The 14,086-nt window shown below is 34.1% G+C and overlaps 2 protein-coding genes across 3 annotated transcripts in view; one reads left to right on the forward strand and one right to left on the reverse strand.

Annotated features, from left to right (window-relative positions):
• Window positions 1-14,086, forward strand: part of RhoGEF3 (Rho guanine nucleotide exchange factor 3) — a 132,942-nt gene that overhangs the window by 3,798 nt on the left and 115,058 nt on the right. For both annotated transcript variants that reach the window (XM_069122812.1, XM_069122816.1), the window contains exon 2: window positions 10,716-10,828. In XM_069122812.1, coding sequence (XP_068978913.1) covers window positions 10,783-10,828 — 46 coding nt within the window. In that variant the 5' untranslated portion in view covers window positions 10,716-10,782. The remainder of the gene's footprint in view (window positions 1-10,715; window positions 10,829-14,086) is intronic.
• Window positions 503-3,363, reverse strand: LOC138184874 (venom acid phosphatase Acph-1). Its single transcript, XM_069123267.1, has 7 exons — window positions 3,183-3,363; window positions 2,850-2,957; window positions 2,010-2,275; window positions 1,727-1,883; window positions 1,523-1,646; window positions 1,221-1,435; window positions 503-1,139 (listed from the first exon to the last, which is right to left on the reverse strand). The coding sequence occupies exons 1-7, from the start codon at window positions 3,270-3,272 to the stop codon at window positions 852-854; spliced, it is 1,248 nt and encodes a 415-aa protein (XP_068979368.1). The 5' UTR covers window positions 3,273-3,363; the 3' UTR covers window positions 503-851.

Genomic DNA, 14,086 nt, shown 5'->3' on the forward strand with positions numbered 1-14,086 from the left:
TCATCAATAAAAATTATTGATCATTTTGATTTGAGCGTGAAAAACTAATGTCAAAAAATAGGAAATGTACTTTTTATTAATTTTAGCGTTCATCAATTGCACTTTACGCTAATAACGAGGACTTGTATTTCCACTATCATTATTACATTATCACAGTCACGGAAAATGTCAATCTAAACTGATAAATATTTCGCTAGATCTACTCTAGGTTAAATAAAGGTTTTTGAACTTTTAACCTGGATGAAAATAGGAGAATCAAGTCGTCAACTTGCAAATCGAATCTGCTCTCATTTCGTGTCTGCCAAACACTCTTCTTTATTCACTTACGGGAATATTGGCACTGCTGTGATCTGTTTGGACTGTATTTTTAATCTATACATGTGCCGTTTTAGAGAATCAAACGTATTTTTTCTAAAATATAATACTTTGATTTTTAAATAGTACACACTACCGACATTCATGTATGTTCAAGTATCTATATAATTTTAAATGTTTTATATTTATATATAGCTATATACAAACAACATAAACAAGAATTTTTAATACACCTTAATGAAGAAGGAAAAGATATCTATATGACTGTAGTGTTAATAATCCTGACTAGAGATTACAACAATATTGCAATTGTCTAATTTAATACTTTATGGAGCATCTACATATAAGTATTACTATTCTAATAGCAACATCTTATGATACTGGTATTAAAAGAATCTACTAATACAAACATAAATCTTTCTTAGCAGTATTCAAATACTTTTACTAACTATCTCAATTCAAAGACGCAAAATATCATATCAACATTTTCCAAACGCTAACAATATTATTGCAATCCTTGATCTACCTTCGTAAAATTAATGATAAACATTGACGATAGCATTACGTAGAATTGAAATAGTAAGGAACAAAGGAGATATTACGTAATACCAGGTTTTTCCTACAGCTAAACTCGAGCCTGAGGTATATACTTGTTCGCTATTGCTTGACATTTTTATATTCTCAGTAGGGTGACAATGATATTCATCGTTGCTTGGTAACACATCCTTTACGATGGCAAAAAAGTTTTCTAGGGGACATAGTTCTGTGCAACCAGGAATCGTTTCGATCATAAGCTGTTCGGAAACTCCGGTCCAGTGTAAAACCTAGCAATGAAGTAATAAAAGTAATTATTAATAAATACATTTTTAATGTAACATTCCGCATTTTATGGACGAAATATTTACCCGAACGTAATAATTCCCTTTCTTATCGCGTAGCGTTTCCAGAATGAGAGTAGCACCGTATGCAGGAACAATGGGTTCGTCCAATTCCAAAGCTCTCGCAACTGCAGCAACGTTCATTTCGTGCGCTGAGAAAAGGAACGCTTTTCTATCGTACGGTTCTAATTTGCCCGCTTTGTACGTCTTAATATCTTCTACCATTTTACGTATTAACAAACCTGTAAAAAGAAAGTACAAGAATGATTAACGTATCTTCCGCGTGATATTAACAATGTTCTACGTAAAAAAAATTAGTATCCTTGTACCTCCATTTAAACGCTTCAGCGTTCTTGTGTATGATCTGAGTCTAAAGTCTAGCGCGATTATCTCCTTCATCGGAGTAGGATAAACTGATTTGGTCCATTCTGGCAGAGTCAGGTTTTGAGATGCCTGCAAATCAATGTTTTTCAACTATCTAATCCTTTCAAAAATCTATATTCAATGTATGTACAGTATGAAACTAACGTTACCTGTTCTTTTAACAAATTATAAAGATAAGTAACAGCGGATGTCGTGTTGATGGCCTTCCCAGTCCTTTGGGTCAAATAATTCATTATAGGTTTATACTTGCTCATTAAATCCCGCGCTTTGCTTTGTCTCAGGAATTTACTGTATTCTTCTCTGTATCTTGAGTCACAAACGATAAAGATACATAATTATACTGAAATATCAAGAGCTGCCAGGTGTTCTTACGATCCTATTTTTCACGAATAATTCGCATCTCATAATAAAGATAGACACGAAAAGAATTACCTGGGGCAATGATGCGAAAATAGAAGATTGTCAGTCTCATAAGGCTCGAAGAACGAGAATACCGGAATCCAAGGTAGATTCGGATTCCAGGTTTGCTTCTCCGAGGGTGGGAATAATCCAGCTAAAACTAGCTCTAGAGACAACTGAGTTCTTGGGATATGAGTCGATTGGGCATAGATCTTCTCCGGCCAGTAATCTGGCCCGAAATATTGATCGTAACGTTCACGGAGCATTGTCCCAATCCTGTATTCTCGCAGCTTGCCTCGCTGTGTACATAGTTTCACGAAACAATTATCGTTTGTGTTTGCCGGTATGTGTCGTTAATGACTTCGTAATTGTTTCGTAATAGATAATGATTACTTTCTTTATCACTGTCTTGTGGAAATAACGTTGAAACGTTGGAAGAGACGTTTTAGAAAACGTGATCTTACAGAGTTACTGTGCGCCATTAAAAAATTGAGAAGATTAAAAATCAAATATTTTTACATCTTACTATGGTAGAAAAATATGTAGTATGAAATTACACGCGAGAAGAATGTCTCAAGCTCGTCCAAAGTTTTGAATAACCACATGCAAAGACAAAATTCTTTGATCGTACTTCCAAGGATTTCTTGGAACTCGCAAAATACTTTATTAAACCACACCTTAGTATTGACATGGTATATGAGATTTAGATTCGTATCTAGGTTATAAAGATCTACCAGATGTGATTATATTGAAATGTATAAGGATAAGATCATAATCGATATTTATAGTTGTGAACTACGTTATAGATAATATACATTGATTTCTAATTATTCCATCATTGACAATTAATTATTACATAAATTTTTTACTTACGTTCGTTAAATCTCCATCACCCATTGGATGGTACGAGTAGTCGCGATAAGGATCGTTAGGATAGTTTTGATACTCCCGCTGCGGTACCTTATCACCGTGTCGAAACACCTTGAAAAACACATTTTGGCATTAATTTAAAATTACTTTACACTAATAATAATTCAAAATAATCACCGACTATTTTACACATTACTAGATAAATGACTATACACTTTCACTTCAAGTTATCTAGGAAAAGAGGTTATATCCGTTTGAAAGATCACAACTATTTGCATACGGTTGTAAAATCATAAAACGATTGCAAAATCTTTCGATAACGAAATGATTATTTACCACGTGTAACAGTTGTAAATCCAAATTACAGTTGACCATGGTGACGAACAAAATAAAATTAAAAAGAACTACCAAAAAATCGAATAACATGTTTTATTCTGTTAACGCCGGTTGGATAACGATGCAGGGAACGACCGGTACGTCCGGAATGTACAATTTCTCTGCACGATCTACGAAGAAGTATATATTCTTGCTCGTGCTTAACTAAAACAACTCTTTGGGTGGGGGTGGATAAGGAACATAGGCGAACAGGTTTGCAGTTCTCTTGATTTTTATCGTGGGTTCCCCGTTTTTGCTCGTTACGTTGATCCTTTTCCTGCTGCCAACTCACAACCGTAGTGCTCTTCGAAGGCCAAGTACTTAAAGAATGGGTCTTCTGGCGGGAATTGTTCCTTGTCTAGGTGACTAAAGTTCAATATCATGTCGTCGAGAAAGTTATATGTCATCGTTAAATAAAGATTACTCTCAATTGCCTTGAAGGTATCCTATATAACCATGTGGTTCCTTGCAATCGAATCTTATACTTTGGTACTTTCGTTGACTATTCTCTGTTGCTTAATCTAAGATTGAAACTTCTAAAAAAGGAGCGGAGAAAGTAAGCAAAGATTGAATTTAGTGTTAGGCAATCCGTTCTCGAATATGTAAATAATTAAGAGTATTTTAGGACGTAGCAGACCTTTCTTAATACATCTTAGAGTTGTAAATACTCATACTATAATACATCAGAAAAATTAGAAAATGAAATTTATATATTCAATCTTAATGGAAGTGACTCAACCAGATTAAATTTTTATGTAAACGACATAAAGAATATAATACACCTCTAAATGCTGATTGATTCGTAATTTGTCGCATTGTCGTAATTACACGTAGTAACCTGTAGAAGGAGAAAGTAATCCATAAAGGGGAAATATATTACATAATTAATTGTAATTTATCGATATAGTAGTATGCATATAAAGATTATGACACACTTTCCTGCTTAATTTAATTTATTCTTCCTGAGAATTTGATATTAAAGTTCCTACATCGTACTAAGAATCTTCCTCTACCTGCTGTTCGAGTTTATTTATTTTTATTTTCTGTTGAAATAGCTTTTTACATAAACAAAAGTATCTGGGATTTACGAGGAAAACATTTAACTACTTTTAGAAAATTCCAGTATCTAATTGAAGTACTTATACGACACTCTAAATGTAAAATAAGGACACGAATAAAACTTATCCCTGAAATGAATACTTTTTAGACGAAAAACTAGTCAGTTTTGTGTTTCGTTAATAAATTCGCTAAGATGTTGAGACGTTTATAGCCGTGTTGAAAAAGAAACAAATGACCATTCGTAATCATATACAGGTTGGAGTTTCGTAAGACTTCGATAGTCACCACAAGTGCTCGCTAGTTTATCAAGGATAAGTCAACTTGATTGTTATCGATAACCTCTATTTGAATGAAACATAGTTCCAGAGGCTGGTACATTGGCTATTTGTCTCATTGCATTCTCAACCTGGGTGTTATAGATGCATACATTCGATTGCAGATACAAATTGTTCTAAGAACTTTGATAGTTTAGGCACTATTTCCGAACAGAGAGATCTAAACATTAATACTATCTGTATACTATCTTTGATGGAGAAAATCCTGAAACGTTTATTTTGTACTTTGTACGTTTGAATACCAATACATGACGATCAATATTAATGATTGTAAACAGATGACCATTAATATAGGTACACATGTAAAGGGGAAATCTCATACGAATTACGATCATCGGTAGTTGTATATTTGTTCATTTTACATGGATATTATTAACTACATAGATTAGTCATATCGCTTTATTTAAGTGCCATCTGACGTCTCACGGAATTTCTGGTTTACCAATTCCGTCACGCTTGTCCATCTAGTTTTTCCTTTTACGATTCGATTCTGGGAATAAAGGAACTTAGTTTATACCTGTATGTAGACGAACCGTACACAAAAAATTTCAACGATAATACGATGATAAAACAATTCGCTTCGAGGAGTTAAAAAAGGAAACGAAGGTTGCAGCTTTATTCGATGTATATTATACCTCAAAGAAAATAACTCGATTGTACCGTAAGAGACGTTAACTCAATTTCTACAAAGTCGACATTCGTATTTTTACTGTGTAAAAGATCGTAAATACAAATAATTTCCATCACTTTTTTAAATGTATACTATGATTCACGTACATCGTGATGATATCGACTTCCTCTTAATGGCTTCTGTTAATGAATGGTTTTGTTTAATCACCGTCATATTGCACGTATACACTGATAGAGCGGATAAAAAACAGTGAGTTGACATTATATGAGTATTCGGAAGGGAAACATTAATTATCCGCGGTTTAATTTAAACAGAACTCGTTCGACATCTTTCATTCTACGTAAAACGTTGTGGAAAATATAACGAGATTATAAGCAAGATATAAACTATTTATGGACGATGGATTTTACACTCTACTTCAACTTTATTTAATCGAAAATCGTCGATCCCGGTTCAAGTACGATGCGGTATAGGTTACATCTTTTTTTAAATCTTCGTCGCATTAAAATAATTCCTTACTGTATATACTTCTTAATATTTTGTTTTTATCACGTAACACCTTATCGTATCACCGAATATTATGCCTTCGTTCAGAATTCTGATGGAAGATCCCAATGATTTCAATATTAAATATCGAAAAACATTATTACTAAATTCTAAATAACTGCGATGGATTTCCTGTTTAAGATACAATGACGATTTAACAGCGAACGTGTAGTTTATTCATTTTATTCGTTTGAAGAACGTGAAACAAGTAACAATGACGGATCGCTCTTCATATAAGCAGAGTGTATCGTACCTGTTCTTACGGTGTTGATGCGCAATGATACACGTCATGAGAACGTAGGCGAAGAAAAATTATCGCAATAATGCATCATAGATAGAACAAGTTGTGGGCGTGTCCTGAATAAAATTTACCGATACACATCTCTGTTTTATTGCAGACATGCATATTAAAGGGTTGAAAAAATGAGATAACCTGATCTTGAAAGACCACAATGTCTAACAACTGTGCGCTGTATCCTTAATACATTTTTAAAAAGATCCTCCCTGCCATGAGGGTCGACATCGTTCGTTTCTTTTTGCATAGCGAATCCTTACTGTGTGAAAAGGTTTCATAAAATTTTATGTAAAGAAAATAACGACGCGGGTATGTGTATTAAAACTGAACTCACCGGTATTCCTTCTCGCAATCACGTGTGTATGCATTCGCCCGGTTTTATGTATCTCGAGCCTGACGTAGCAAGATTATTGCTAAATTTATGAAGCCTTCATAAAAAAGCGGGCGTGAATAGATGGTTAATAGTATTTGTTTCTCGGTACCTTTTACGCGGTATAAGTTAAACGACGCGTACCGTAAAGAACTTTAATGATGCACTTTTTAATTTATAAAATAAAATGGATAGCGCGATTTAAATAAGTACTTGTCACATGATAAGCGGATTCGGTTTTTTTAAATTTAATATGCGATTCTTAATAAGATCCACTTCTGAAAATCGGGTCATTTACGCGAGATATATCCCTTTTTTTTTTTTACGACGTATGTATTTATAAATAAGTTGCATTTCGCGATTACGGTGACAAGAGATATGGAATCGATTTTATTTACTTTAATCAGTTTTAATTTCGCACGTCATTACGTCGAAGAGTGGTTCTGCGAAGTTGATGAAATATAGCATTCATCTGGGAAATACATATTTCAAACAGCTATCGCTGTTTAACTCTGTACGTTTGTCGATCTCCAGATATCGTGTGTCGCGTCACGTTATGCAAAAAGCTCCGTTAGATTGTAACAATCCATTGCAAGTTGACGTTCGATATTATCCGCTTCTCACGCCTTCTCTCTCTTCTTCTCTTTCTCCCTCTATTTCGCAATTCGTTCTAGTCACGTTCGTTTTTTTTTCTCTTCTTGAAAATCCATTTCAACGACTGGACTTTTTATCCTTCGAAGCATCTCTGGACCGACGCGATGTATCGGCTATTCGATTCCATGTTCAAGGCTATGGTAACCTTAAGTCGGATCTTTCCGTACAACTATCGTCACATTCCTACATACGCAAGATACGCAAGCATGGTTTAAATTCTTCGTACGATTTGGTCAGTTTATTTTGTGAAATTAATTTCCCTTTGATTCATTTTTATTATCTGTTTTCGTATCGGTGTGTTGCAATTTTAAAATATAAATTTTGTACTTACTTTTTTTATGAAGATTCAAGGATACTCTGAGCTATGTAATTACGAGGAATGAATTATATTAACGTTTGTTTAATCATGCAAGAGAACGTATAATTTAACCGGATCTTAAACGTGTAAATTCTTAATCTAACATGCTTGCATCTGTGAACGAATACAAAAGTGTGAGTAGAACAGAAGAAAAAATTATTAAAATACCAGATACGCAATATGTTACAATCCTTTGAAACATAAAATCCACATATATCATGTTCTTGTCGTAAAAATTGAACAGCCTTCGCTGTAATACGATAATCGCTTTTATCACTTCTAACTATAACTTTAAAAATTATATGTTAAAATATGATGCTGTGTAATCAAGATAGTAAAGTATTTACCTTTATTTAACAATTTGAATACGTAGACATATATCAACGCTCTGTTTCATGAAAATGGTTTACACTCTTCCAACTATTTCAGATCGGAATTAACAAATCACTTAAATTTCATAAGTTTAATTGTTTCTTAAATATTCATCGTGTGATTACATTACTATAGTCTAAAGATTGAAGACAGATAATATGTAAGCGATACAATCAGTTCATAGAGTGATTAAAGACAATTACGTGTTACTTATAGCTTTGCGAATAATGCTCATTAATTTACCATTCTTACGATTCAGAAGTCTCAGTTTCATCAATATTTTATAATATGTCTGACGGTTAGTGAAATATCCTTAGATCGTTTCAATATTTAACACTATTGTTCACATCGAGGTTTACACTGATACCCGAAATTGCATTTAAGGATATATTGTACATGTACATGAATTTTAATTTGACTACAGACACAAGCTCATCGTTTGTACAAGACACATGGAGAAACTCCCACTATTACGTACAGAATTAATAATGGATGCAGACTGCAAGGCAACAGAGTCACAAATTAGGCGAGCCTCTTATCGTGAATGTACAGCCACGTATGTCGCTTTTATAATCCACAATCACTCACGCATTATAATTTTTAATAAGCAAAGTAACATTGAGCGAGAAATACATTTGCCTTTATTAAATAGTTTAACCTGATTAAAATGCAGATATACCAAGATACATCTTGCTCGAGTGAGTTTACGAGAACTACAAGTTTGTTGTAACATCGCCTAAGCTGTTGTATCGTTGATCGTTAATGTTCTTCGTAATTTAGATTGGCAGAATATGATTCTGCAAGTATTTTTGTACGCTGCTTGGCTTGTCAAATATCGAAATGTAGAAACGCGGGGAAAAAGAGCGGAAGGACACCTCGATAGAACTGCATCGTTGTTAGATACTGCAACTGCAGTTGCCGTTGTAGCCTGACTGCAGACTGAGAAGAGAAATCCGATATTGTGGAATTGAATAACGTATCGACAGACGTCGTAGGGTGCGAAGGCACGTTCTGGAACAACTTCCTTCTGCAGAAACGACAGTAGATCTGTGGGAAATCGATCGAGTCGATTCGACCGCTTTGGCAGCGAATCCTTAATGTAATTCTTCAATTTTCGTTCCCTTCCTTTTTTAGTATCTCTTCATCTACAACTCTCATTCGTTTCGACGGAGAAAGTTTTTCGAAACCTGTAATACTAGCATAAGCATCACGGTGAAATTACTGATAGATATAAGCGAAGGGGAGAAAGGCGTGATAATTATTGAAATATTTCAAACTACGTTTATTATCTGTGTGTGTTGATAATAAGAAATAATCAAAATATAAAACGTAACCAGCATCGCAGATAAACAAAGGGACGTACTACTTGAAGAGATACGGGGAGTGATAAATGATTAAAACTATAAGAGTATATACAGATGCGTATCAAAATCATTATCGTACTTTTATGAAAAAGTGATATAAAATTGCGTATTCGTAACTTTTATCTGAGGATAAGATAGATATACGCGAATGATATAGGTCACCGGAAGTTCGGCTAAATTACCCAGCATACAAACGAGCTTATGTTCCAGGACACGAACGAAGTTAGACCTTGGACTAGTAACCCACATAATGCACACTGAGGTAACACCACCGTCCTTCGAATATCGATAATGCCCGCACACTTCCCCCAGTATTCTTTATCCTTCAAATTTTGTCGATTTAGAGTTTATATTTTTACAATAGGGTGACCTACCAGGATAATATTTATCTTATAATACACGAGATATCCTACATTTTGTACTCGGAAATATTTTTTTATTAACACATATCAGATAGAAAGCACTCTAAAATAACACGAATTTCATAGCGGATGATCTTTAGGGTCGCATGAACTCGTACTTTATGACACGTGGTTTGTCCTATTAACTACAAACGCGTGTACTGGAAACTTTTGATCGTGATATCGTAAGAATCATCCTGGACGACTTTAAGATCGTGAAACACCGAATCCCTGACTCCGAAATGGATGGACACGCCTTGAATTTTACCAAGGTCACAGGACTATGAACTCTGTGACCCTGCGATTATAGGATTCGCCCCTAGTCCTCCTGAAGGCCATGAACCAATGACATCCCTGACCCAGGATCGCAAAACCCGCCTCTAATATCCTGTGTTCGTAGAACTCTAAGGCTGCTACAAGATCTACTACGGTATAACTGTAAATTATAAACACCGAGACTCTGAGAGTTATCTTGAATTACTTCACAATTGTAGTGTCCGATCTTAGGCTCCACCTGTACTAGTTCAGAATCGTTAGGTTACTCTCAGATACTGCTGGATTCTCGAATCTAGCTTAGAACTGCGAAACGTAGTTTGGATAATTTCTGAATTCTTAGATCCATTCTAGATCTGTGTAGAGTTATGAGAAACGCTGTGGATAACTTACATCTTTGAATCCCTTCTAAAGTTAGTCTAAAATTGAAAGATATGTTATGTACCACCTCTGGATCTTTGGATCTACGCTGAACCAATTCATTATGAGATATGCTTAGACTACTCTTAGATTTTTGGATTCTTTAAATTACTGTCGAATTCTTTGATCCAGCTTATATAACTCTACCAGTGAGAAATACACACTGGATCGCTCTTGGAACCTTAAATCCATCCGAGATCAGCTCGGACGATCCCGGGTACAGGAGACAAGATCCCACGATTCAGGTAGTTTGGCGCAGTTCCTATTACATGGGCGTCAATGTTATTACTTTGGTCATGTCCAATAATTTTAGGATATTTAGAACTATTTTTGTCCTTCAAATTTCTCTTATATATATGTATGTATTAGTAATGAATTACAAAGAATAAGTAACATTTTTAATCTTCTTGTTCCAGGTTGAAGGTGACATTCATTATTCCATAAAAATAGTTGGAGCTGACAGTTTTATCACAAGACTTTTTTATGGTCTCAACATTTTTACTTTGTGGTGGAACGGAAAAGGATGAAGGTGAGTTCTTTGTTGTTGGATGGTTATTTACGTTGACATAAATGTAGAAATATTTTATTTACTTCTAGAATTTTGTTTACGCAGAGCTTTATGTATTTAATCATCCTTATTTATATACATATTGTTCTTTGGCTAATTAAGTATAAAGTATTAGAATCTTTAATTTCTTATGTATATGCGGTATATCAGACAGCTGTGTTTATTTTTACTTTTTTCTTTTGTACATTGAATTTTTTTTCACGCTCCGTTAAATCGAACCTCCTAGTTATTTCTCAATTGAGTCCGAGGACCTAGTGGAGCGTGTCACATCCAGCAGGCTGAATTCCATTAACACTGGTGCATTCAGTCTCGATTCCAGATTAAATAGAGTTTATTTTATAAGAAACGGGGACATGTACACACTACGTGTAATCCACGCGTAGATAGTAGGCAGACAGATCGATCGTCTATTTATGCTTAAAACTATTTCCTGTTAGGGTTAAAGTAGCTAATTGGTGATATCGTAAAATTGTAGCAGAGAAAGTTCAGTTTTGTAAATAGAAATTCATACCAAAATGCAAGAAATTTAGCAATATCTCAATATATCGTAGATGATTTTTTTTTCGAAATATGTTTCTCATCGATTAGCAGATCGATTTTATAATTTTTTTTGTATTATTCATAGGTAAGCCTAATTGTATTTCGAACAATATCTTCCGATACCATATTTTAAGATATTTGTATAGCTGATATACATATTGGAGCTTCTCTCGAAATGCATACGTTGGCAGCGTTATTTTTATTCGTTTTTGGTAGCCTAGAAGTTGACATGAAAGGCGATCGTTCAAAAATTGATGAGACCACAGTATCTTGAACAGTAAATTCAATGTTCATAAACGTGAGCAAGGAAGTGTTCGATAATGGCAGCAGCGAAAACTGTCGAAAGGAATTGAAGAAGACGGCGAACGACTTTTCTCTGAATCGTTGAAAAATGATAGCGTACGTTTTTATTGCTTTAGGGGAGATCTTACCTCGAGAAGTATCATGGTTTGTAATAGCTCTCCCACTTTGTTACTTCGTTTTATCTCAATAATTAATGGTAGCAGAGACGGTAAATGAATTTTGAAGCTACATTGGGAACTTTCATTTCTCGCAGCTCTCTGTTAATGAAGTTTTGCAATGTCACTATAATTATCATTGAATTCGGTGAGAGGAAATATTGGGGGAATTTGAATGTACCGAGGAAAGATCACTAAACTATTACCTTCATATTAATTTTCTTTTTTGGGAAACTTCTTTCCGTCACACGGGCAAATGTTACACGAAAGCTTAAAGGAAAGTCGAGGAAGTTTCCTTGCAAATTGGCTGGGAGCTGCATGAAAGCTACACCACCGTAATTGAAATCTCTGAAATCAAAATTATTAATAAGGACTGCGTTTGACGTCCCTCGTTAACTCTTTTCTCTCTCTCTCTCTCTCGGTTGTAGCGTATAGAGGATGTGCATGATCGAAATTGAATAATTGCTAATAATAATTAAATTCTCTCCTCTACTGTATAGAGTTTCAGTATAAATTATCGAGCGAGTTCACCAAGACGTAATTTCGGTTTAAATTCAGTATAATTTCGGAAAAGCTCATGGAATTGAGTAATCACGCGAGACTGATGGGTTATTACGTAACTCATTCTAATAATGGGCCGGACTAAGACGATCGAACTTTGCATGACAAGTGACTGAAAAGGGGATCGTGGCCATTAAGCACAGTTGATAGTTCTCTAGGAGTTAATCATCATAAACACAACTATCCGATACTCTAAAGTATCCTTCGTGAAAATTTACCTTGCGTTCATGATACTACGAAGATGGTCTGCGGCGTTTGTAAGTAATTTAGGGAAAAGCTGTAATATAATTCCCACTCGTCTATGTATGTATATCTATTCTAAAATTAGGTCTTTCGATATACAATAGATAAATTCAACTGTGTCAAAGTTAATATAAAACATTGTAGTCCTGATATATTAAAAAGTAGATTACATATATTTGTTTCTATTTAAAAAGTTAGAAGCATACCATGGATATAATGAGCTTGTTTGAAAAACACTTGAAACAGCTCCGGGAGTATACTGAAACATGTTTCACGAATTTATGAAATATGTAACAGTATATAAATAAAACATGAGAATAATTTATTTATGTCGATTTTGGTGTTACAAGTTGACGCATATTTACTGGAAATTTAAATAGACCCTTCTCTCGATAAAAGTTAACGAAAGAATAAGTGGAAAAATATAAAAATTGAGTGACTTCTCAATTTATCGATATACAATAAACTTCCTTTCATTTGACTAATAAAAATTCTTTCATATATAAATCGTACTCATGAATCACGATGAATCACAATGTATAATGGAGAAAGGAAATTTTACTTTATAAATAAGAAAGTACAATATTTATTCTTTTCTTTATATGTATACGTACATACAATAACAAATAGAAAGTTTAAAGTTAGAAAATTCAATATCTAAAAAGAGGGTCAATCTATGTACCGATAAATATATGTAATCGTGAATACTGATCGAAAAGCTCGGTATTATAAATAGATACTATTCTAAAAATTGACGTTACTATATACGAGAACTCAATATATCTTTCGTCCAGTGACCCGACTCTTCTTGGCTTACGTAGTTGTAAGAGATATTTCAGATTAGTTCGAAGTTAGTCCTTCAAGAACAAACGGCCATTTCTCAAACTACAAGAGGGATTTTACGATTTTAGAAAAGATTTCAGAACCCCTTATGTTTCTGACTTTTATATCTTTATATACGGACTATACTTTACAAATCAGGTACGAATCAGTTGCAAATATTTAAAAGGAAATATCATTAAAGTTGGAATTAGTACCTTCTTGGAGTCTTTGCAACAAATTCACATTTGAGAAAATAGATTAAATCGAATGTGTAAGTTAGCAAAGAATTAGCATATCATAGTATACTATAGAAGTGTTAGAAGTCCGAAATTTAATTTTACTGATATAAATAACTTCACGTGAAAACTGGTTTAAAATTGATTTCTCTTATTTTAAATGCGTAAAATATTCAAGCGACCCGCTAAAATATTCAAATTAACGTCATGAGAAATGTGGATGTCACAGAATGCCAAGTGTACAAGTACTCCTATTATTATCATATGTACAAATATATATATATTTGCTGCAGAGGTGTATATGTACATAAGTGTATACTCTTCGTAGTGATTCGTCTATGGTTGTCTCGCTTCGAACA

This window comes from Bombus flavifrons, chromosome 11 (genome assembly GCF_040668555.2).
Source record: "Bombus flavifrons isolate JBK064 chromosome 11, iyBomFlav1_principal, whole genome shotgun sequence".
NCBI classification, from domain to species: domain Eukaryota; kingdom Metazoa; phylum Arthropoda; class Insecta; order Hymenoptera; family Apidae; genus Bombus; species Bombus flavifrons.